The sequence below is a fragment of the Chenopodium album genome, chromosome 27 (assembly GCF_948465745.1).
Source record: "Chenopodium album chromosome 27, dcCheAlbu1.1, whole genome shotgun sequence".
Lineage (NCBI taxonomy): Eukaryota > Viridiplantae > Streptophyta > Magnoliopsida > Caryophyllales > Amaranthaceae > Chenopodium > Chenopodium album.
In genome coordinates, this window is record NC_137860.1 from 28,914,959 (window position 1) to 28,940,616 (window position 25,658).

Genomic DNA, 25,658 nt, shown 5'->3' on the forward strand with positions numbered 1-25,658 from the left:
ACTGAGACGAGTTGGTACCGATTACAAAGTAGTAGCTAGGTTAAATCATAATGAGTTTATCTAGTGCTCCTAAATAAAAACCCGAAAAAAAGCCTCATAGATCATAGCTAGAAAAAATAAAAAAATAATAAAAAATAAAAAAAAAAGTGTAGCCAACGTAGCAAATTCACGTGATAGTCGTTTGAATGGGACTAACTGATTCAAGACATAACTTACAAAAAAATGCAAGAATTGAGAAAATAAATAAAAAAAATTAGAGAAAATTCATAAATATGTAAATAATAAATAATCCGCAAACCATGTAAATATATACGAAGTATTGAATATTTACAATTTGAAATGAGATATTAGAATCCCTTAAATGGAAACGTAGTAACATTGAAATGGAAAAATTGTAAATTACGTAGTAAATAGTAACTCAAATATGATGAAAAAAAAAAATGAAGCCAATATAAATGGTCACATCAAAATTTCACAAGCTCAGAGCCCTACTAGTTTAATGGGCTACGTTACAAGGTGGGAATATTCGAGGGTTGACCACTTGGATAAGTTTACTCCATTAGAATTTAGGTTGGACAATTTAGAAAATAAGTACAAGAAAAGTTTGGGACGTACATGTGAGATAGTAGTTGATGATTTTGCAACTTGGGCATAGAGATTCATTTCATACGTATAGTGATGGTCAAATGATCGGACAAATATCCCGTGTTTAGCATTTGGGTCATTAAATTTTGATTAGTGCGTTAAATGAGAAAATTGAATATGAAAGTCTCGTCTCAAAAGTATGCCTAATACATAAGAAAATGTAATTTGTTCCAATATACTATCTTCAAAGATATATATGTAGAAGGCGAGAACCCTAACAACCAAACCATTTAATCCATCAAATGAACACTAAGATATACTCCAAAAGACCAAAACCATATAACAAGTCAATAACCTACAACCCAAAATCTTGACTAGAAAAAATCAGTTAAATTTATGAAAAAAACAAAGGAAAAACACATGCAACTTCACTTGGTAGTCCACCTTGAACAGCTCAAAAATGTTACTACTGAAGCATCACTGTATCTTAGTTTGTTTTTGTTTTCCTACTACTTTTATAATTTGTACGTCGAAGGTTTCAATTGGTTACAAGTTCAAGTTGGGTTAATATTTATTGTTGCAAGATGTAGTTGCTCGTGGAAGCTTCGACCGACAATATAACTGCCGCCTTACCCTACTTGAAACCCAAACCCGTGACCTTTATTTGACCCTTTCCTATTTCTGTCCACACATAATCTCAACTTGTCCCTCCTCCCATCTCTCCCCATTAGATTTACTCCTACGAGTCGGAGACGGATCTAGAAAAAATCTTTAGTTAAAAATAAATTACGATAATGTTTAGCTTTTTTAATTATTTGTACTTAGAATAATAACTTGGAAAATCCGCACATAATCCTTAGGGCTACATATAAGTATTAAAAATACTCTTAAAAATTGTTTTAATTTAAAAGTCATGAGAAAAACACACTAATTACACTGATCTACGCGTGTTTTTGCCATAAAAACCTAATTTTATACAATTTTCAAGAGCGTTTTTAAGGCTTATATATAGCCTTAAGGGCTATGTTTAACATTACCCTAATAACTTTGATTTTATAAATTTATATACTAATACATATGCATTTTCATTCATTATGATTTACGATTAAATTTATAAGTTGACAAATGTTTCTGATTAAATTGTATTATTTGTAGTTGTTGATCTAGGGAATAATATTTAGTCAAAAATAAAATGAGGGTGAAAACCCTAATACGGTGATTTTCATAATTGTATAATTAAGAATTTTGTAAAAAAAATTACGTAGTATACTCTCCGTCCCTTAATACAATGCCTTTTTCTCTTTATTATGTGAGGAATAAATGCTCAAAAGAGACATTGTATTAAGGGACGGAGGGAGTATATGAAATTATGAATGCAAGAGAAGTAGTTTGACCGTACCGATTTTTGACTAAAAAATAGATTTGCCACCCCTATCACTTGATTCAACATTTGACAATTCTCATCCATAAAATTCTCACTAAAATATCAGAGTACCTAATTACATGACGATTACAATGTAATTGTAGTTTATATTATCATGTGATTCATGTCCTTTGCTACATATTTTATTGTAAACTTAGGAAATCTTATTCCTTTAGTCAATATGATGTTACATAGCTAACGAATATACTCTATGTAGATTATTCTAGTTGGAGAATGCTTAGCTACATAGATTTTGCATAAAGGTATTGTTAGTGTATAAGATTGACTAGAATCACATAAATTAAAGTGATGAACGGATAATATAGTATTTAATCAAACACTTTAGATTTTATAGTGGAATAGTTTACTTTTAATTCCCATGGTACAGTTCTTTGCACGTCTAATTGCTTGTAGAATTTGACAATTTTTTGGTCGTCTTAAAGTTAAACCCTTCATGATAGGTAACGGGAGCCAACTACGTGACCATTTATTAATTATGATTTTAATTAATATGTTGATGTATGGAATATGGATGCGTTTTACACAACTTTTTTAACTTTTTTTTTTCTACTTGTAAATTGTAACGTTTTTTGTTTAACAATTGCCTACATGGCTATATTATTTCAATTACTAATAAATAAATAGTTTGGGAGGTTATCTTAAATAATCATAAGACTAAACATTGATTTTATCTATTATTGCAATTTATTACTGCCTAGCCTAATAAATGAACTGTGGGATAGAAGAAAATAGGTATGGTTTTGTATTATTAATCTTCTAGTTCACACCTCTCATACATTCATCCACAATCCTACCCTCTCGATAATTATTCCAATTTTGGAGTTTATAAGATATGGGTGGGGGGGATTGAGGGGGCATGCCACATGTCCCCTGTCTTCTTTTCACTTTTTCCTTATGTTGCTTATTTTTCTTCTAGAAAACACAAAATATAACCCTCCCCCTTCTTATCTCATCCTTTTCTCACCATTTGTTCAATGTCTCCTTTTATGTATTTGGTCAATTCCTTGTGAACTAAATGCATATATTTTCATCTTTCTTCTATATATTGTGTTTTTATTTACTTACAATTTGTTTGAATTGAAGTAAGTAGAGGGGAAAGAAGGGAAGGAAAGGAAATAGAGGGATAAAGTATCTTTTATTTGGATAACTGTTAGAATATATGTAAATATATTCCTTTGACTTTGTATATAGTTAATATAGCAAGTGTATATCCTAGCTTAATCTTAGCTTAATCATAGCCTAATTTGTAGCTTGACAGTTGCCGAGTATATCTCGCAACATTGATGTATTTATACTGATTGCTAATCAATAGAATGATCAACGACCAATCTCTTTCATGGTATCAGATTAGGGTTCCGATCCTAGCCTTCTTCTTCCTCTATCCCACGGCCTATCTCTATCCCCTTCCTCAAAATTTCTTTTCCTCTTCCGCTGCAACATTCAATGGCAGAATCCCCTAAATATCACCCTGCTTTTGGTATCACAAACGTGAAATCACTTATCCCAATTACCTTGGACGCTGCCGGAATGTACCACTCTTGGGCCGCTCTCTTCAAAGTGCTATGTCGGGTTCATGACTTCACGTATCACATCATTCCTCCCACGAAGGAGACCGAACTTGCTGCATATGACAAAACCAAGAAGGCCGACTTGGCTTATTGGAAAAGACTCGATGCTGCGGTCCTTAATTGGATCTATGGTTCAATATCTCATGATCTTCTTACCGCCATCCTTCTCAAGGATGATACCGCTCATGGCGCTTGGACTCGTCTCGAGTCAATGTTTCAAGACAACAAAGCTGCACGAGCCTCACACCTTGAACAGGAACTTGCGGATCTCGACTTCGAGAATTTTACCTCCATTGACGACTATTGCAATCACATCAAGTCCCTTGCCGATCGTCTTGCGGATGTTGATGCTCCGATTCCTGATACTCGTCTCATTCTTAAGATGACTGCCGGTCTTCCCGAAGCTTATGCCGGAACGGTTGATTTTATACAAAATCAAGAGCCACTTCCTTCCTTCGAAAGCTGTCGATCTCGCCTTAAGCTTGCCGAGCGTACCATCAAGCACCGTCTTGCCAAGGAGGGTGGTACCACCAGTCGGCCGACCGCCCTTGTCTCCTCCACCAATCATCACCAAGCAGAGAACTCAGGCAACTCCACTCGGTCTAACAACCGCAATAACAAGCAGAAGAAATCCTCAACTAAATCCTCTAATAAGAGCCGCAACAATGGGCCAGCCCGACAGCATCAACCCGGCCCACCTGGACAGCCCTATTCCTGGCAGGGCCCGTACTCATGGCCACCATGGTTGGGCCAGTGGCCCAGTCCACCATGTCCCTATCCTTCTCAATCCTGGGCTCCGCGCACTGCCTCTTCTTCTGCTGGGTCAAGACCGAATGGGCCTGGAATCTTGGGCCCAGCTCCTCAAGCCTTCAACGCCCAAGACATGGGTCCTAATCCAACTCCCACCCACATCGAAGCTGCTTTACAGATGCTTGCCAATATCAATCGTCCGGACAGCAATTACTATATGGACACTGGCGCCACATCCCATATGACGGCCGATCAAGGTATTCTTTCTTCTTTCGTTAATTTGAGCATTAAAAATCATAACATTGTTGTTGGTAGTGGTGATTTAATTCCAATTAATGGTCATGGTAGTGCTACTTTACCCTATCCGTACCCTCCATTTACCCTTAACCATGTTTTGCATGCTCCCAAATTAATAAAGAACTTGATATCCGTCCGTAAATTCACAACTGACAATATGGTTTCCATTTCCTTTGATCCTTATGGGTTTTCTGTGAATGATTTACAGACGGGGGCCCAACTAATGAGATGTGACAGTTCCGGTGACCTATATCCAATCTTTCCAACCAGTCAAGCCAACTCTTCCATCACTCATTCAAATTTTACTGCTCTTTCTTCGGATCTATGGCATAATCGATTAGGACACCCCGGCGATGTTGTTCTTAGATCTTTAAGTAATCATAAATTTATTGAATGTAATAAGGCTTGTAATTCTTTTTATTCTTCTTGCCCTTTAGGCAAACATATTAAACTCCCTTTTCATGATTCTATGTCGCATACTGTTTTTCCATTTGATATAATTCATAGTGATCTTTGGACTTCCCCTATTCTTAGTTCTTCTGGACATGCCTATTGTAGACACCCATTTGTGTCTCCCCAAAACCAAACCCAGTGATGAATACCTGTCACGTCAAACCATAATCGAATGAGGTAAAAGTGTGAAAAGTCAAGTGTTGCGGTTAGTTTTTATTAAAATCCTTCTTTCTGTTTTCGAAAACCATTTCTATTTTATGAAAACGTCCAATTCAGTTTATTTTGGTCCATGATAAGGGTCCAATAATGGTGTAGTTGGATGGGGCTTTAAAAGACCTTTCCAACGATATATTATAAGCCCAATTCCGATGAATAATGAGGAAGTTATGGCCAAAATACTAAACTGGGCCCAAACTGGATTTTACCTACGACCCAATGATCATGAGGAGGGTCCAAAGGTTTAATCCTATTCCTAAACTAATTAGGATTGATTAGAATCTTCTATAAGTTTCTAAAATATCTTAATTATCCTTTTTTGAAAAGATAAGATCATAGAATTTGATTTGAATATAAACTTTCCTTTTTAAAAACTTTCCTAATTCTATTCGGATTGAAACTTGTTCAAAGATAGTTAGATATTATTTTCGTGCCTCATATTTTTTTATCCAAATTTTATATGGTTGGATAGATCTTGAAATTATCTTTCCAATGATATATTATAATGATAAATCCAAGCTATAACGAAAAAGATATTAAAGATATACGGAACTCTATCCAAAACTGACACCCTTTCACTATTTCGTCCATATCTTTTTATCTACAAAATATTTTAATCTGATTCCAATTTCATTAGAAAGTAGACTTCAAGAGCTTTCCAACGACATATTATGTGACTTATTTGGACTTCTAGATCAAAAGATATGATAGAAACAAAATCCACAAAAACTGTTTCTGTCGCCAAACGACAGGTTTGTCGCCTCGCGACAGACTCTGTCGCCTGGCGACAAGATAAATTTGTGGCGACAAGGTCGGTTTGATTAGCGACAGATTGTAGTTTTATTCCTTATCAAATTCTATAATTTTCCGGACTGTTTTCTTATAAATAGGGTCCGAACCTCTGTTTTTAATCATCAACTTTCATCAACTATCAACTCTCATCAATTCTTCCTTAATTCTTAATTCTTATTCTTTCTTTCCTTTTCTTTCTAAACTACCTTTTTACAAATACAATATTCCGCATTCACAAGATCTTGAATCTCTTAACCAAGTTCGAAGTTGCCTTCGCCCTAGACGTGCAAGGTTGATAATTTCTGAGGGTTTGGTCCAAATCTAGTCTAAACTTTATTTAATTTGATTTCAATTTAATTCTTTAGTTATTCTTTATTATTTTCATTTAAGTTTACTAACTTGTGTATTTTGTTATTAGAAAGAGGTACGAGGCTTCAAAGTATGTAATCTCATTACTCTCTTTCAATGTAGATTGCATGCTTATTATTGTTTATAATTCCTAGTATCATGTTAGGATGCTTTTAATGCTTTCTAGTATCATGTTAGGATGTTATTTTATGCTTTCTAGTATCATGTTTAGGGTGCCTTTGCTTATTTCTAATATCATGTTAGTACCATGTTAGGGTTTAAAGCTTTGATCTTTGTTGTTTAGTGACATGCTAGGAGTTGTTATTAATATTGTTAGTATCATGCCTAGGATCTTGCTATTATATTCAAGCTTTATTATACCTTATAATGCTATTATCATCGTTATTATTTAATATTGTTTGTTATTATGTTGCTTGATATATTTTATTGTTATTGCTTGATCACACCTTTTATGATTGTTAAAGGGAATTATTTGTACTTGAAATCACGCTTAATAAGATAATTATTAATTTGGTTTAGGCTAATGTGATTTTAATTCAAGTGATCGCCAATAATAGTTTATTTGTGCATTAATTTCAACCAACATAGATAAACAGGGTAGGTTTAATATAATGTTTGCATGTTATTCGAAAAGCGCGCATGAATACGATTAGAACAAAGTAGAGGCCTATTTTATAGGGCGGGTCCTTTCTTTTGTAGATTGGATTCGTACCCTCATCCCCGGACCCTGTTTGGTTCAAGACCTTATGGAGTATTTGACGGTCCTTTGGATTGTCTTTTGGGTACAAGTTCCTTAAAACTTGTTGGCGACTCTTTTTGCTCTTTGTCTTTCCCTTTGGAACGCCACCGTACTTTAGTGTATGATCACAGTGGGGTTCAAGTTTGGGGTTATCATAACGCTTGAAATATTCCCTACACCTATTATCTGTTGTTTCTTGATGATTATAGTAAATTTTTGTGGACTTACCCTATTGCAAAGAAATCCCAAGTAAAACATCTTTTTCAATCTTTTCATAAAATTGTCCACACTCAATTTGAACGTAACATTAAGACCTTTCAATGTGATAATGGCACAGAGTATGTTAATGGTACTCTTCAAAAATTTTTTGAAATCCATGGCATGCTGTATCTTCTCTCTTGTCCTCACACCTCACCTCAAAATGGAAAAGCTGAACGCCACATAAAATCTATTAACAATATCATTAGGACCTTACTTGCTCATGCTTCCTTACCACATTCTTTTTGGCATCATGCTCTAGCTATGGCCACTTATCTCCTAAACATTCTTCCAACCAAAGTCTTAGGGTATAAGTCTCCCACTCAAATTCTATACCAACGTGATCCTATTTATTCGGATTTACGTGTCTTTGGTTGCTTATGTTTTCCTCTATTTCCCTCAACCACCATTCACAAGTTGCAAGAAAGGTCCACCCCATGTGTCTATCTTGGCCCCGCGCCAAATCATCGTGGTTCGAAGTGCTATAATTTATCAAATGGAAAAATCATCATTTGTCGGCACGTGAAATTTTTTGAAAACAAATTTCCGTTCTCAAAATATCACAAACCAAATTTTGATGATTATGATTTTTTGGACTCAAATCCATTAAATCACCTTAACCATTTGCGCACCACTCAACCAAACACTCCTCCAGCCCAACCCGTGTCTTCTCCTGGGCCTTCAGCAGCCCAGTCCGTTCCTTCCTCTCCTTCTGGGCCGCGCATTTCTACCAGCCCAAATTCTCGGACTGTCACGCCCTTGTTGATGGGCTCCCAGCAGACCCCTCAACACACCCCAATTCTCCAACATTCCCCTTTTGGTAGCCCACCCCACACATCAACCCAATTTGAGGAACCCACCTCCCCCCTCACTGCCAACACCTCTGACCATGTTGCCGACAGCAACAACACCTCCGCCACCCACATTTCCGACCAGCCGCCACACCAAAACCATCCTATGACTACCCGAGCCAAAGATGGCATTGTAAAACCTAACCCAAAATATTTTTCCAACCTAAACACGATGACCACTACTACTATCTCTCCTATCCCAAAGGACCCGGTTAGTGCTATTCGTGACCCTAATTGGAAAAATGCAATGTTAGAAGAATATAATGCTCTTATTAATAATCATACATGGGATTTGGTTCCACGGCCCCCTGATGTGAATGTTATTCGGTCTATGTGGATATTTCGTCATAAACGAAATTCTGATGGTTCTTTTGAGAGGTATAAGGCTCGTCTTGTGGCTGATGGCAAGACTCAGCAGCAGGGTATTGATTGTGATGAGACTTTTAGTCCGGTTGTCAAACCGGCAACTATTCGTACCGTTCTTAGCATTGCTATTTCACACTCTTGGCCGATCCATCAGTTGGATGTCAAGAATGCTTTTCTGCATGGTAAGCTCAATGAAACAGTTTATATGTATCAGCCCATGGGTTTCAGAGACAAAAGTCGACCTGATCATGTATGTCTTTTACGGGGATCTCTGTATGGTCTCAAACAGGCTCCTCGAGCCTGGTATCAGCAGTTTGCAGATTTTGTCACTTCTATTGGATTTACTAACAGTAAATCTGATAATTCTCTTTTTATTCTCAGACAGGGCACTGATACTGCTTATATTCTGTTATATGTTGATGATATCATTCTTACAGCATCTTCTGATCGTCTACGGACACGTATTATGGATCTATTGAGCTCCGAATTTGCAATGAAGGATTTAGGTCCTTTGAGTTTCTTTTTGGGCATTGCTGTGACTCGTGATGCTAATGGTATGTTCTTGTCTCAGAAACAGTATGCTTCTTCTATCATTGACAAGGCAGGCATGTCAAACTGTAGTCCTTGTCCGACACCGGTTGACACGAAATCCAAGCTTAGTGCTTCTCATGATGCTCCTTATGAGGATCCTACTAAGTACAGGAGTCTTGCAGGTGCCCTTCAGTATTTGACTTTTACTAGACCTGACATTTCTTATGCAGTTCAGCAGGTCTGTCTCCATATGCATGATCCGCGCAATGCGCACATGGGAGCCTTGAAGCGTATTATACGCTACTTACAGGGTACTTTGTCTTTTGGTTTGCATTTGTATAAGTCTTATATTAATAAGCTTGTTGCTTATACTGATGCGGATTGGGGGGGATGCCCCGACACCAGGAGATCTACTTCGGGTTATTGTGTATATTTGGGAGATAATTTGGTTTCCTGGTCTTCTAAACGGCAACCTACTTTATCTAAGTCTAGTGCAGAGGCTGAATATCGTGGGGTTGCTAATGTGGTATCTGATTCTTGTTGGATCAGAAATTTGTTGCTAGAGCTTTATTTTCCTATTCATACAGCAACTATTGTTTATTGTGACAATGTGAGTGCCATCTACCTATCAGGAAATCCCGTGCAACATCAACGCACGAAACACATTGAGATGGACATTCATTTTGTTCGTGAGAAAGTCGCTAAGGGCGAAGTCCGTGTATTACATGTTCCCTCTAGATATCAGATTGCAGGTATTTTTACAAAGGGACTTCCCCGGGTTCTGTTTGATGACTTCCGTGCCAGTCTCAGCGTCCGTGACTCTCCCGTTTCGACTGCGGGGGTGTGTTAGAATATATGTAAATATATTCCTTTGACTTTGTATATAGTTAATATAGCAAGTGTATATCCTAGCTTAATCTTAGCTTAATCATAACCTAATTTGTAGCTTGACAGTTGCCGAGTATATCTCGCAACATTGATGTATTTATACTGATTGCTAATCAATAGAATGATCAACGATCAATCTCTTTCAATAACAAATACTGTAAGAAAGAAAGTAAATTAGAGGGAAAATTAGAGATTTAATTGTACTCCATAAGATATTGATCTCTCTAATAATTATGAGGTTTCGAAAGAAAAACTTATCATTTTTTCCCCATCCCCTTTCCTTCCCATCCCTTCTTCTCCATCCCGTCCATATTTTCTCCTTTCTCTATCGAAGCACACTGTTAATCTAGAATGATTTTAGTGATAAGTTTATATCTTTGGTGTATCTTTCATTTTTAAGAAAAAAAAAAAATCAAATGTACTTATCTAATTTTCCTTCCCCCTCCTTTGTAAAGGATTTTACAAAATCAAGATGTTCCCATCCTACAAAGTATTTTTTAATACTTTCTCCGTTAACTATTATTTGCAACACAGGGGGTGTTTGTGCACTCCTAGGCAAAATTTGTTTGTGAGAGTAAAATGGAGAGAGAAAAAGTTGGGTTCATGTGATGAGGAGAGAGAGAGAGAAAAATGATTACCTAAAAAGGAAAAAAAAAACATTTGTTGCACATAATAGTTAGCATTCATTTATAGTATATGTTGCAAATAACCGTTAACGGAGGTAGTATTAAAATTAGAGTGATGACTTAATATTTATCCCATGTCTTACATATCTTCAATTCCATACTTCCATAGTTCCATTAGATCCTATAATCGAAATATATAATCTCGATGGCTTTATTTTTTTTGGTGTTTAGAGAGCCACAAGGGCGGGAGTGAGAATCGATCCTAGAATCTCTTAGAATCGGGAGGGAAGCTCTAACCACTTGAGCTATTCCTCACTCTCATCTCAATGGCTTTATGGTTATAAGTTTGAAATCTTTTGTAGCAATTGGTATCGTGTTTAAGAGGAACAAAAATAGTTAAGAACATGTGAAAGTACATAAACAATTAAAAAAAAAAATGTGATTTACAGTACAGTAAACAGACTCAAATTTAATTACCCAATCCGAAATACTAGACTTGATACAATGAAACCCAAGATTTACTAGAAATCACTTAAATTGATTTGACCCGATCCAAACAATCGAATTTTTACCTCTTGAAAAAGAGGGGAGTGTGCAACACGAGTATTACACGGACCAAAAACTAGTAATCCTTCGGAACGTAATTAAAATTTAAATAACACCTAGACCACCAATTTAGTACTCAATATGACCCACATTCACAACAAAATGAAATTACTCCAATCCCCCCAAAATCCACCCCATCCACATCCACTCACTATAAATCTTCATACTTTCTTCCTTAAAATCTTTGCATCTTGCTCAACCCTCGCTATCTCTCTCTCTCTCTCTCTCTCTCTCTCTCTCTCTCTCTCTCTCTCCCCTACAATTTACAACCACCAACTAACACCTCTCTTTCTCTCTCTTCAAAACCATAAGCATGACTTCCTCTGTTATAACCTCTCAAAGTGTAATCTTGACAACTGCTATGGCAGTTTCAGGAGCTGTAATCTTGCTTTCTCTTAATCGAATTCGAAATTTACCAACAACCCATCAAAATTCATCCTCTAATTCACAAACCCATCTTCCTCCTTCTTGTTTACGATCTTGTGTATCATCAGGTAATTACAATTTTAATTTACTCTGTTTTCCCCTGTTTTTTGAATTTTTTTATGTGATTCTGATTTTGCTCTGTTTTTTGTTGCAGATGATAAAAAGATGAAAAAGAAGAAGAAAAGGGTGAAATTTGCTGATAATGTTAAGGATCATAAGAGTGAATTAACCAAAATGATTAAAAAAGAGAAGAAAGTTGAGATTTTTAATGATGATAAAGTTCCTGAATATCGTCGAATGCCAGCAAATCGAGCTGCTCTATACCAGGGAATTTTGAGGGATAGAGTTCATCGAATTAATGTTGCTTATTAATTTTAATTTTGATTTCAAGTTTTAATTTTTAGATTTATAATCTTAATTAACCCCCTTTAATTTTCTTTTTTCTGGACAAAGTAAGTTTGTGAGGTACATATAAAGCCACAGCAAAAGCAAACAGTTCAAGTTGGAATTTTGTATAGTTGAACTGTACTTTGCATTGATGAATATTAGCCTTTTTTTTATTTCTTTTTTTTTAAGAAATAAATATTAGTTTTTTAGTTTATCCTTTTTCTTTTTTTTCTCTTTTCTTTTTTTTATTTTACTTTTGTTTTTATTATAGTGCAGCATAAAAAAAAAAAAAAAAAAAAAAAGGGTGTTCTAGAGATTAAATTTTGGCAGGAATTGATAAACAAGTGTATGTGAATTTTCTGCATGCAATGTTTAGAAATTAATTTTGCATTTGGAGGAAGTTGGAGAAGACAATTTGAGTATGAGTTTCTTTATAATATCTCACCACTTTCTTGGAGAAACTTCCTCAAGTAAAATATTATATTTTTGGAGAAGGGACGTGATGTAGGCAAGATTCGATCTGAATGTCGTGTATCATCTTCTAAGATTTTACCAACAAGTTATTACTTATTAGGTGAACCATTTGATTTTAGGAATCAACAAATTATGGATTTTCTTAGGGCCAGTTCTCTTACGTTGAAATTCAATTCAGTTCACTTCAGCTGAGTTCAGTTCAGTTTAGTTCAGCTCAGCTCAGCTCAATTCAGTTCAGTTCAGTTCAGCTCCTAATTAGTTCAACTCCTAATTTCCTTCTCTTATAAAATATTCATTTCAGTTCAGTTCAGTTCAGTTCAGCTGAGTTCAGTTCAGTTCAGCTCAGCTGAGTTCAGTTCAGTTCAGTTCAACTGAGTTCAGTCAATGAGAACAGGCCCTTAATTTGTCTTTTTAGTTGATTATATGAAAACCATTGAACCACTTGATTCTATGAATCACAAAATTATACCACTTGATACTTTGAATCACCAAATCATACCACTTGATACTATGAATCCCCAAATTAGGACGTTTTCTTAAGATTGATTTTGTCCTCACAATATTTTTTTATACAAATATTTTACATATTCTAAAAATAATAATATTCTCAAATTTTATAAAATAACATTTTGAAAAGTCTTTTTGATGAAATTTTAACCAGCTTAATTGGCCAAGCAAATTATAGCTAGGGGTTGTGGCTATTCAAGATAGAAGATAAAAATATCTAATCTTGGAGTTGCTCTCATGTACTTCATTCGTGTCTAAATAATATAAATGAATTGTTTTGACTTTTTACACTATTTGTCTAATTCACTTTGACTAATGTTTGTAAATTATATGTAATACCTAAGAATAAATGTAGTTTTGTAGGTACTTGTTGGAATCGACGTAATGAATAATTTATTAATATTCAATTAATATAATTTTTAATTATTGATAATTAAAGATATATATTATCAGTCAAACTGTTGCATTGACATACATGTACAAGGGAAATGTTTCATTTAATTAAACACAAAGGGAGTATTCGTACTTGGATTAACAACCGGAGAATACAAGCTAAATTAATGCTTATAATTATCAACATTTTTACCGCAAATTGAACTAGGGATTTAAATTCATAACCTATTGCATAAAGACACTCACTCTTGACCGCTAGGGTCTTAACATCCTTGGTAAGTTACTAAGTTGAATTGGCTAGATTAGTTTATTAACATCATGTTTGGTAGCTGAATGATATTAAATTGTGGTAATGAGAATGGATTTTAAGTGTAACGTAATTTAGTATGGAAAACAACTTTTAGTCTCCATGGACAGGGAGCCAATATCATCTCCAAAGCATGATGTGTTTTCTTAATATATCTTCATTACCACTTGAGCTAAGAGGTGGTATTAGGTGAGAATGAAAATTTTGAGGAAAAATAGACGACTTAAGGGTCATCTTGAGTGATCATGAGAATGAACTTGTAATTTATTCTCAAATTTACATATAAACTCTTTCGCATTATAAAATTACGAACACCATTAACCAAACAGGCCAGGACCTAAGTTCACATATGAAATAATGAATATTGAATATGGAGTAAATAATATTACTATTATATTTATTTGGATAGGTGGTCAAATTGAAATGAAAAATAAAAAGTACTCCGTAATAACTTTCAGTTTACTTTGATTTATCTCATTTCAAAATATAATAAGTGATGACAAAATAATTTTAACAAAAATAGTTCTTTTTTTTTTAAATTTTTATAATTAAGTTCATAAAAGTTAAACAAAATATGTCTACATAAAATAAAAATAAATATATGTGTATAAGTTCATGCAAAATTATTATATAAATTCAGATATATAAAATAAAATGATTTATATAATTCAAATATAATATATAAATTCACATATAATATATAAATTATGTTTGATTAGAAAAAATATCAGAAAAAATCGGATCAAATAGAGCCTGAATAGCAAACTAGCAATGTATCAACAAGCCCTCTCATGTATCATGACTATTATCAGTGGTTGTCTAGGAATAATGACAATTGTCCTCACTCCCGTCCTCATTTAAAGTTTTTTTTTTTTTTTTTTTTTGGCATTTAACTCAATTGATGCATGGAAATCTAGCACCCAATTATACCTATTTTGAGAATAAACCATTCGATCTTACTACTTAGGGAACAAATATAGTTGAATCAATTGAACCAATAACATATTCAATACGTAGTATTAAAGAACGATATACTTAATCCTGAGTATGAGTTTTAAAAAAGTATTTTCTTCATTTCTTTTTACTTGTAATAATACTTGCTTTGACCTATTTAGCTTTAAGAGAAATTATCACTATAATGATTGGTTTTGATGATTTATTTATCACTAAGGAAAAACATAAACGTATTGGATCTTGTTGGATTCGTCTTATTTTATACTTTTGTAATTAAATTTTTATAACTTCTAAATATAGATAATTAAAGAAATTAATAATTGAAATAATGCATTGACAAGTGTGAATTAAGAAGTGCCATTAAAAAGTTCTCAAAAAAAAAAAAAAAAAAAAAAGATGATGAGAGTATAAAATAACAAGAAATATACAACTAACTAATAAACAAAGAAAAGATAAACGAAGAAATAAATTTCACCAACCGAGCTAGCTATATTAGGAAACTTCATAAGAAACTTGCATGGGCATCATGTCATGCAACAAAAGTACAAATTCATTCACTACTCGTTCTCTCTTAGATTAGTGAATGTCAACTAACTTAATTGGCTAAATTGTTAAGGGATATTAGTCAAAATATGTGATCAAATTCCGTCTATATCACTGTCCTTTACGGCTCTAATTCCGCGCTCGTGTGCGCACACACAAAAACTTCTAGCTAGGTCACCGTACGCGTGCAACTTTCACGAGGTTTATATAAACTTGCAAGACTTGCTATTTAGTAGCTATCCAAGCAATATAATATATATATTGTAATCTGGTTTACTGAACTTGGTAATAACCATGATTGAATTCATTATTAGAAATGATAAATGCACCCTATATATATGATAGCTAGATGGTTCTATCCACTCCTTTAAGAAAAAAATAGATGGTTCTAAGGTAGTTTGGTCATTGTAGCATTAAACTTGTATGTAGAGGATAATAGTGTTCATAGTAGCATACAACTTGCGAAAAAGCCAAGGGATAAGTCATACTTTCTCTGTTTTTTTTTTTTTTTTTTTTTTACTTGACCTGTTTCTTTTATCACGCTTACCAATGTAAAACTTTAACAATCAATAACTTTAATTCTCCATAAGTAAAAAATATAAAAGTTATATAATTTGAAAGTACATACTGAGACAAATTCAAAAACATCTAACATGAATATATATTTCCATACATATTATTCACTAACAACGGTCAAAGAAAGGTTGGTGAATAGTGTAAAAATCAAAGCGGGTCAATTAAAAAAGAACGGAGAAAGTAATAGTTGCTAGTTTTCTTGGTATTAGAAATCGGAAAATGGCATTACATATATAAATTAGTACCAATGTAATAATAATAATAATAATAATAATAATAATAATAATAATAATACCCTCTCAAGCATCAACATGTAATTTTGTTTTTTATTGATCATTTCTGTAATAATAACATTTAAGAATTTCTTTAATGCTTATGATTATCTAATAGGGTTGCGTATATATTGTAGTTAAATTAGATACATATAGTACAATCTTTTATGATACTATGTATATGGTTCATTCATTCTGTTGAAAATTCTAATATCCCTTTTGATTCAATAATGTAGTCTTGATCTCATGATGTTACATATTTCTCCAAAGAAATGAGTATTCGATTTATATACTCAATGTATCATTTGAAGTAAAGATTACTTTCACCAATATCATTATCCGAAATAATGAATTAGGTTTATCTTCTGTTAAGACTTACAATTATTGTACTACTATTGGCATGTTTTAACCATAATGTCAAACGTTGCTTTTTAATAATTTCTCTGTTTTCGAAATTGCACTCCGTACACTTGACTATAAAAAACATTAATTAATGAATTCACTAAATTGTAGAAAAAGATCCATGTATATTATGAGAAGTTTGGTAAAGTATTAAAATAAGAAAATATGATCAAATTTACAAAATTTGTATTGAAAAAACCAAATTCGCACTTGACTATAAATAACATTAAATTATAAATTAACTAAGGGTCTGTTTTGATTGACTAAATTGAGCTGAACTGAACTTATTAGAGCTGAACTGAACTGAATATTTTATGAGAGAAAGAAATTAAGATAAGAACTGAACTAAAATGAACTGAACTGAAAATAATCTAAAGAGAACATATTCTAAATTTAGAGCTGAACTGAAAATAATCTAAAGAGAACATATTCTAAATTTAGAGCTGAACTGAAAATAATCTAAAGAGAACAGATCCTAAATTTGTATTGTAGTGATTTTTTTTTTTTTTTTATTTTTATTTTTGTTAAACCATTACAAAAGATGACTAAGGTATTGTAGTAATTTGTATTGTAGTATCATTTATTTAAAGATGACTAAGGTATATTATCCTCACTCTAAATCACTTATCTAATCTTATTAGTCACATTCATTTTTATATATAAACTTATTAGCCATTATTATATTAGGCTTGTTTTCTTGGCCTTTTTTTTTTTATGGCTTTTGGCTTTTTTTGTTTGATCAAACAATCATTTTATGTGTTTAGTAGTTGAGTTCATTTTTCCTTAGCTAAAAAGTTAGCTTTTTTCGTCAAAAGCTAAAAAATAATAAGAGTAGCTTTTGTACATTGGCTTTTGGTTTTTGGCTTTTAAAGTTACTAATTATATTTATATCCTTATATACACTTCTTATCCTTTCTTCCTCCTCACCTTTCTTCTTCCCAATGTCTTTAGAGGTCATTTTGTAGAGTATTAAAATAATAACATATTTATAACTTATAAAGTTATAAGAGACAAGAGTAAAATAACTAAGGGCATGTTCACTTCAGCTTAATTTCATTCAATTTAGCTCCAATCAGTTCAGTTTACTTCAGTTCAGCCTTTAACTTCCTTCTCTCATAAAATATTCATTTTAGCTTTATTTAGTTCAGTTCAGCTCCAATCAATTCAATTCAGTTCAGCTCCAATCAATTCAGTTCAGCTCCAACCTAACATAAAAAGCCAATACAATACACTTGGTCAAACCAGCTAAGGAAACCAACCAACAACCAATTGCCAAACAAGTTCATTATCTAAAATTAGGATAGACATATTTTGCGTTATAGGTGTTTAAGTTATTTTAGCTAATTTTTCCGCTAACCTTATTTACTTTCTTTCTAAAAAACAAAAAGCTACAAAAATATATTACAAAAATAGAGTTAGGCCTTATTTAATTCAACTTATTTTATTTATTTCAGAAAAAAAAAGTTCCGATTAGATCTAATCAGAAGAAATAAGTCTAGATTAGAAAAAATAAGTTCAATCATCGTTTATGTACAATTTTTTATTGCTAAATATCGTTAATTTTGTAATGAAAATCACATATTCACAAACTACACATCATAATGAATCTGACAAGGCCTCATTTGATATATTTTTTTCCTTATAGATTATCGTACACTTAAGGTCAAAGTTTGGTCAAATCAGACAATCAGATCAAATCAGATCAAACCAAACTTAATAAATTCAAATCAAATCAGACCAGACCAGACCATACCAAATCATAAAATCAAATCAAATCAGACCAGATTAGATAAGTTCAGATAAACACTTAAAGAAGAAGTTGAACTAAGGACCTGTTCTCTTTAGTTCAGTTCAGCTCGGTTTAATTCCTAATATCCTTCTCTCATAAAATATTCAGTTTAGTTCAGCTCAGTAAATCCGAACAGGCCTAAACAAGCTATTAATATCTTATCTGGATTAATTCAGGACATAAAAGGTAATCTGAAATTACGTGACTACCCTTAATCGTGAAGTAACGCGATCAAGAAAAGTGTCGGGCACCTAACATGAGGCCCCATCCATTCATCAAAGGCGGGCCCGTGATCACACCTTCTCTTCGTCCTCTTTCTTACTTTCTCCCCTTTTTCTCCCTTTCTCTCTCTCTCTCTCTCTCTCTCTTCATACCATCTGCTACACAAGAACAGGAGTAGGGGAGCTAACAAAAGGGGCAAATCAAGCTTCTTCATTAAACCACCCCATTCATCTTCTTTCAATCAAACCAATACTTGATTCCAGGAAGCGCTTTTGCACTGATTTCATAGTCCTCTTTTACCTCAGGTCAATTTCTATCTCCTTGATCTCTTTTTCTGCTATTTTTTTCAGTTTTTTTTGGGTTTTTGATTGGTTTCTGAGATGGGGTTTTTGGGATTTTTCAGGGGTTTGTGATCTGGGCCTTCCTGGAATCAACCAATGTTGTCTGAAATATCTGGAATTATCTAGCAAAATCTTTGGTTTTGTGAATTTATTCTTGTTTGAATGGGGTAAGTTCTTCTTCTATTAGTCTGTTTAATGGGTTTTGATAGTAATATTAATTTTAATTGGTTTTTTCTGATTAGTTTTTGTATAAATTTTTGCCAATGTAGTGCATGATTGACTGATAATGTGCAAATATACCTCTTTTTGTTCTGCAATTACTTGAATTTCTGGATGCTAGTTTAATGGACTGATGAATATATAATGTGCAACTTTTTGGTGGAAAAGTCAGGTGGAAGAAGAGCTTTTTTTTTTTTTCTGCAATTACTTGGTTGTATTGAATGAAAAGTTAAGGGGTTTTTGGGTTGTGTTATTTTTGAGCTCCAAATTATAGATATGATTTATGAGTGTAAAAAAGTCACCTTTAGGGTTCTTATCATGTATTCTAATAAGGTAACAATACTATTTGACAGTAAAAGTTAAAAATTAGCTAAATTTATGTAGTGAGAAAGGAAGTTTTGGAATTATATTAGGAGTTTGATGGGAAAAGATACTGTTGGAAAGCTAAAAATGTGTATGATTATCATGTGTTGATGGATTGTTTGCTATTGGTGGAACTGACTATCTCCAAATTACCTACTTTTAGTTATTTGAGGGATTTGAAATTGTGGCATTTTTATCAAGTACTTGTCTTGACTGAGGAAATATCAATTTAGGTTACTTATGCTCATATGATGATTAATTGTTTGCAATTGGTGGAACTGTTATCTCCAATTTTGGCTTTTACTCTTTTAGTATATATAAGGGATTGAGATTGTGACATAACTATCAAGTGATTTTCTTGACCGAGGAAATAACAATTTAGGTCACTTTACTTATGCTCATGGATGTAAGTTAGATATCAACTGTCACGCTCTTGGATGTGGGGAGGAGTATAGTTATATGTGAATAAATGATTTTTCTTGATCTTCAGCTTCCTTGATCTTTGAACTTAGATCTTTGTTTGATTGGGAAGATTTGGATGGGAACAGAAGTAAAGGAAGACTTTGATTACATTAATTATTAGGAAAAGGTAAAAAAGGGAATTGAAGATATCCTTATGAAGCACTCGCTTTCTTTCGTCGTAGATTGGGAAATTGGATTGAAAGAATAAGAGTAGATTTTTTCCTCTATATCCCACTGCTTCCATTACTATTAGCTAAGCATACAAAGGAATCCTTTTGGTTCCGACCAATGAGACACTTGACAGAAATGCTACCTGGTGATCTCTCTACTCTTCCTTTTATTTGTCTTCTTTTTCTCATTCTATTGGTTCATTTTACTTCCTTTTTTTTATTGTGTTTATCAACCAAACGAACTACAGCATTTTGGTGGACTATGTGGTCTATGCTTTATGGAGTTGGCTGCTTATGCTGGACTTACCCTAGTATAAACTATAAAGCTACGAGAATATTGGAAACAAAATGATTCATTGCCTGATTTTGGAGTTTAAATTGTAAGTAGGCCTCTTGCACAATACGGGCATAATCTTATGTTTGAAGTGCAAAGTTCAATGAGTATTAAAAGTTTCCCAATTGTAGCTAAGTGAACTGAATTACCAATGTTTCGGCATTATTTTGCAACTATGTCAGTGGTTGACTTAAAAGAGATGTAGTTGGATGAACCGATTAAGAAGATTCTGGATGAAAGAGGTGGATATTGAATAAGGTACAAAGGACCCAGGGAAATGCTGTTTTGTTTTCGGGTGAAATCTCATCTCTTTGATGATGTGCATGTCAATGATGGGGAACATTCTTTAGTTGGAAAGACAGCCCTGTGATAGAGTTTGAGAGAATTGAGACACATGGAATCAGATAAAGAGATGGTTAAACCCAAGTATGCTCCCATGTGTAGAAGGTCTATATATAAAATTCATATATTTTTATATTAGCAAAATCGAAGTGTTTGATATTGATGTGCAGGATGTTGAATATTTTTGTTCATATTGGAAGATTGGCTCTTGGTAACTTGATGCTTAAAACATCTTTGTGAGGAAGTGGTAATTTGAATATTCTCTTGAACTAAATTCCTCATGCTATTGAGTAATTTTGAGATACAATGGTTTGTTTGCCATCGCTCTTTGCACATTTGCATGACCCTTATTTGAGGATTGAGAGAAATTTTGGGAGAAATATTCATTGGACATCACTCAGGTGTTTTGGCCTTTTGCTGAGTCTTGTGCTTAGAAAGTCATAATAGAAACTATAAAAATCATTATATAGGTTGGGGGTGTGGATATTTTTTTGTGGAGCCTAGGATGCTTCTTAACCATGTAAATTGTGATGGACACAATGTTCCATTGAACTTATCTAGAAGCTGAGAAGACTTTGTGCTCCATAGTTTTAAACGCACTATATTGTTCATCTATTATACCCTGTTTAATGTACTAACTTCTAGCTCATATAACTTAAAAAGATTTACATAGATGATAAATTTTCTCAACTGTTTGATATAGATTAATCCATCTATAAGAGACTCGCTGCAGGCTGATTCTAAAGGCAAAATTTTGAGAGCTAAAACAAGGAGAGAGATGAAAAGGGGGTGAAGAAGTGTAAGAGAATGGTGGAAGGTAGAGCCCTTTGTAGCTCATTTTTATAGGCTTGTATATCATGTTGTTAGAGATGAAATCTATAGTTCAATTGGGTGGCAGGGTACCTACAGGTTTTCTAGTAAACTATGGCAACTAGCATAACTATGTTTACTCATATCAGTCTTATTCAACTTGACCTACTTTGTAGGTAGCAAGTGAATTCCTGATGAGAAAGTATATGGGTTTGACATATTGGGATGAGATTCTAATATATGCTATACAGGTGCTCGATTCATTCTTTGCTGCAGGGGTGGATCCCAGTTAAGATGCTGACAAGCACTTTGCTGCTGACATATGCTGATTTGATAAGCCAATGGAAAACAACTGAGGGGTTACAAACATGTCGGCAAGAAAGTTGAATTTTAGAAATTTTTTTGTTGGTGGGTTTCTCTTTTTAGTATTGTTAGGTTAGTCTAAGTGCTGATAGCATCAAGCCAGATTTCAGGTTCCATTAACCTTTTTGAATACTGGCTTGAGATATATTTTATCCATCTGAAAGCTCCTCTTATAGTTTTTTAAAGGTTCTTGTGTGTTACATTGATACTCTTGATGACAATTGGCTTTTGGCTTTAATGTTTTCTGTGCCATTATGTTAGCCAAATGTGATTGATTTCTAAAAGCATATATGTTTTGTAACAGAGCAGTGGTTGCCTTGCATGTTTTATTAAGCCTGAGTCAATAACATCTTTGGATGAGCGCCCAAAGGGCGTTATAAATCGAGGTCAAGCGAGAAGGGCACCCAGTATTTCCAGGGATTATTGGACCACAAGTGTGGGTGATATGGACAACAGTGCAATGCAGTCACAAGGAAGCTTATCTTCAATCAACGCATCCTTTCAAGCCCCTGATACACCTGCTGGTGTTAGCAGCTCCAATCCGCCTTCTGAATTTGTAAATCATGGCAAGTTCAAACTGCAGTAAACATTTAATCTTTAAGCTGAGATTTATGTATTACTTGTATGTAGTTATGCTATCGATTGGTCTGATCTTAATGAACTTCCTTTGTTCCTTTAATATTGCAACATGAGGGGGTTTACGCTTCCCAATTTAAACCCTAAAATTATCTGTAATATATAGCGGTAAAAATCTTATTTAGTTAATATTGGCCCAAATCTAACAAGACCTCAATTGATTATATTTTTCTTACTCACAAATCACAATGTGTTGAAAGAGTAGTTTTTGACTAGCGTCAAAACTCAAAAGTACAAACGTCGTAATATCTAAGGAGTGGAGGAAGTATATGTTTTGCTTCCATTCCACTAAATTTGCTTACATATGGATGAGACTTATATTCAACCTTCTATTAAATTTAGTTCTCACATTGCTGTTTTGATTTATACTATCATAGAGACTGTTATTCATATTAAAGGGAGTTGTCCCTGATACTTGTACGTAATGCTGTTTTCTCTGTTATGTAAATTCATAGATATGGTAATGTTTTTGCTCTAAAGTTGTATCAGATCTTGTGCTTCCATTTAACTGTTTCTGATTAGACTAATTAATGCATAGCCATGGTGGGTGGTGAATCAAGTATATGAACTTTTGTTTTCTGGTCATTTTGTTTGAAGCTTATCAGACTGGCTGCTATCTTTTCTACAAAACTGCATTCTGTCTGAATTCCTTGTATATTCATTCTCACTTTTTCCAATATGTTGTTGGCAGGTCTCCATCTCTGGAACCAGACCAGGCAACGCTGGGTAGATAATAAAAATCAAAGTAATAAAGGGCAGCAAGTTCGTGATCCAAAAATAAGGTTGGCTGACTATATTATTTTGAATCTGTTCAAATTACTACCTCTACATTTTGCTAATTGTATGGTAATTTGTTCTGGTTTTCTCTGATGTATCTGAGTATGTTTCCTGTCCTAAGTTAGTGAAGTTGTGCCTATTCAACTTTTATTGAAAGGGTTGTTTCACTGCATAATTAAAGCTTTTGAAAGGATTAATTTTGAATTAGAGTGTGCTGGAAATATCGAAAGAAATCTTTTGGGGCCATTTATGAGAAAATTAGGGATTTTATTGGGTGATTGAAAATATGGATTAATACTTGAAAGGTGTGGATCTTGTCAAACATGTTGCTTATGAAACTTATATAAGGGGATAGGAAGTCTGCAAAAAGAGGTTCGCATAAGTTAGTAAGCTATTCTAACTGGGTTGGTTATTTGGTGTGTGGAATCTATCTTGTCAAAGTTAAAGCTTTTTAAGTGTCTTGTAAGATCTAGGTGGAGTGTGACACCGGGATTTCTATTTTCATGATGTTTGATTTTCAGTATTAATAACTAGTTTTATACAAGCATAATAAAAATGTTAATGCTTATGGTAGTGTTCGTTTAGTAAAGCTAGGACTGAAACTGGAGCTCGATCGAGCTCCTGGCTCACTGCTGCCTGACATTCGGCAGTACTTGGGTTACCGAGAATTCTTTAACTTGAAGATTGATTGCTTTTGTTTATGGCAGTCGCCTTCCCGGTTTGTTTGGGGGATTTTTATTATTTGGGAGGGAGAATCATTGCTTTTGTTTATGGCCTTTGCCTTGCTTTTGCTGCCTCTTGGTCCATATGTGCAGAGCAGCCATATCCTTTCCTTCTTGCTGCATAATGCTGTCCTTAAAAATATAAATCCGTACCAATAATGCTCATTCATGATTCATCTGCTATCATTTCTTTTCGTTTAGGTCCTTTGAATTGTTTTTAATTTCCCCCTTTTTTTCCCCATTTCTTTGATCTTGTCAGCAACAATGATTTCAACATACTTGATTCGTTCTGGCCTTCTTGCAGTTGGAACGCAACTTATGAGAGCTTACTTGGAAGTAACAAGCCGTTTGGTCAGCCAGTACCTCTCGCAGTAAGCCATATTCTTCATGGATTTGCTTTTTAATGGCGTGGACATTTTTCAATGATAACCAATCTTTTTGGCTTACTTCAGTTCTGTCACACTTTTCCAGGAAATGGTAGATTTTCTTGTAGATATATGGGAGCAGGAAGGGATGTATGACTGACGTCTGGTGAAGCCGAGATCTGGGTAGGTAGTAGCATCAAGTGACAAACCCACTTATTGTGAGCTAATTGCCTGAGATGAAAAGATAGAAATGCATATGGGGGATAAACTTCATTTGTACCATTGTCGCGACTTTTTCATAATGCTTATTTCGGATCCTCATGTGCTGTAACTGGGTTTTTTAACTAATGGAATTTGCTGCTGTTTATTCATATGAATCATATCTTGATTTGCCTGAGTCTGATCAATTGTTCTTCGAACTAAAGCTTCTGATGTTTGTGAGAGACCAAAATCAGTATAATATTTAATTACTCCCATCTCTTTCATAATACTACAAGTCAACCGGTTTGAATTTGAGTGAAACTTGCCGACTTTTAAAGTAAAAAAATGGTACATGAACTGTGAAATGAAAGTTGGAACATTTCACACATGAAAAGTTGCCTAAAACAATTTTATTTGAGATAATAGTGGCATAGATGAGTTTTTGGCTCGGAAAAGACTATAACCGAAATACGGTGTAGAAAAACAAAAGATTTCTCAAACGAACATGTTATGTGGCTATGCAAATCTCTTACAACCCAAAAATTGTGCCATGTAGAATATGAAATCAAACAAATGCATTATAGTGTTAAAATCTTTGACGGAAACATTTTAATCTACAAGTAATAAACAAAATGATGTACTCTCTTTGTCCCTTAATTGGATTTCTACTTCTCTCTATCATGTGAGTAATAAATAAAAGAAATAGGAATCTAATTAAGGGACGGAGGGAGTACGAGCTACGTATTTTGTAATGACCCAAACAATTCAAATCACTTGAACCAAACGACTCAAACATGTAATCCTAACCCAACTTTTTAACCCGAATAGATAGGTCTAAATAGGAGCAATGTGCTAGGAAAACAGAATTTCAGAGGCTGAATCTACCAGGACAGAACTGCTCTGATACCATTTGCTAGGAATTAGCTCAGGTCAGAAAGATTAGGGAGAGTTTAAGAAGATGA

General features: G+C 33.9%; 2 protein-coding genes across 11 annotated transcripts; both read left to right on the top strand.

Annotated features, from left to right (window-relative positions):
• The first annotated feature begins 11,554 nt into the window (after positions 1-11,554).
• LOC145621277 (uncharacterized) lies at positions 11,555-12,366 on the top strand. Its single transcript, XM_081676023.1, has 2 exons — positions 11,555-11,833; positions 11,920-12,366. Exons 1-2 carry the CDS (start codon positions 11,653-11,655, stop codon positions 12,135-12,137), a joined length of 399 nt encoding a protein of 132 aa, XP_081532149.1. The 5' UTR covers positions 11,555-11,652; the 3' UTR covers positions 12,138-12,366.
• A 6,357-nt stretch (positions 12,367-18,723) lies between these two features.
• Positions 18,724-24,866, top strand: LOC145620918 (uncharacterized). 10 transcript variants are annotated; one of them, XM_081675658.1, is made up of 8 exons: positions 18,724-18,896; positions 18,995-19,099; positions 21,526-21,639; positions 21,884-22,040; positions 22,300-22,561; positions 23,323-23,413; positions 24,390-24,501; positions 24,602-24,866. In XM_081675658.1, the coding sequence occupies exons 5-8, from the start codon at positions 22,441-22,443 to the stop codon at positions 24,653-24,655; spliced, it is 378 nt and encodes a 125-aa protein (XP_081531784.1). In that variant the 5' UTR covers positions 18,724-18,896; positions 18,995-19,099; positions 21,526-21,639; positions 21,884-22,040; positions 22,300-22,440; the 3' UTR covers positions 24,656-24,866. The 10 variants fall into 10 exon arrangements, with proteins under 10 accessions (XP_081531784.1, XP_081531779.1, XP_081531781.1 ...); XM_081675653.1 differs by having other exon boundaries at positions 21,556-21,639; XM_081675655.1 differs by having other exon boundaries at positions 21,556-21,639; positions 22,305-22,561.
• The last annotated feature ends 792 nt before the right edge of the window (positions 24,867-25,658 follow it).

Coding starts and splice junctions, on each gene's coding strand:
- LOC145621277 (XM_081676023.1), top strand. CDS start 11,653: ATGACTTCCTCTGTTATAACCTCTCAAAGTGTAATCTTGACAACTGCT. Junction 11,834..11,919: donor ACGATCTTGTGTATCATCAG/GTAATTACAATT, acceptor TTTTTGTTGCAG/ATGATAAAAAGATGAAAAAG.
- LOC145620918 (XM_081675651.1), top strand. Junction 22,562..23,322: donor TTCTGAATTTGTAAATCATG/GCAAGTTCAAAC, acceptor TGTTGTTGGCAG/GTCTCCATCTCTGGAACCAG. Junction 23,414..24,389: donor GTTCGTGATCCAAAAATAAG/GTTGGCTGACTA, acceptor TGATCTTGTCAG/CAACAATGATTTCAACATAC.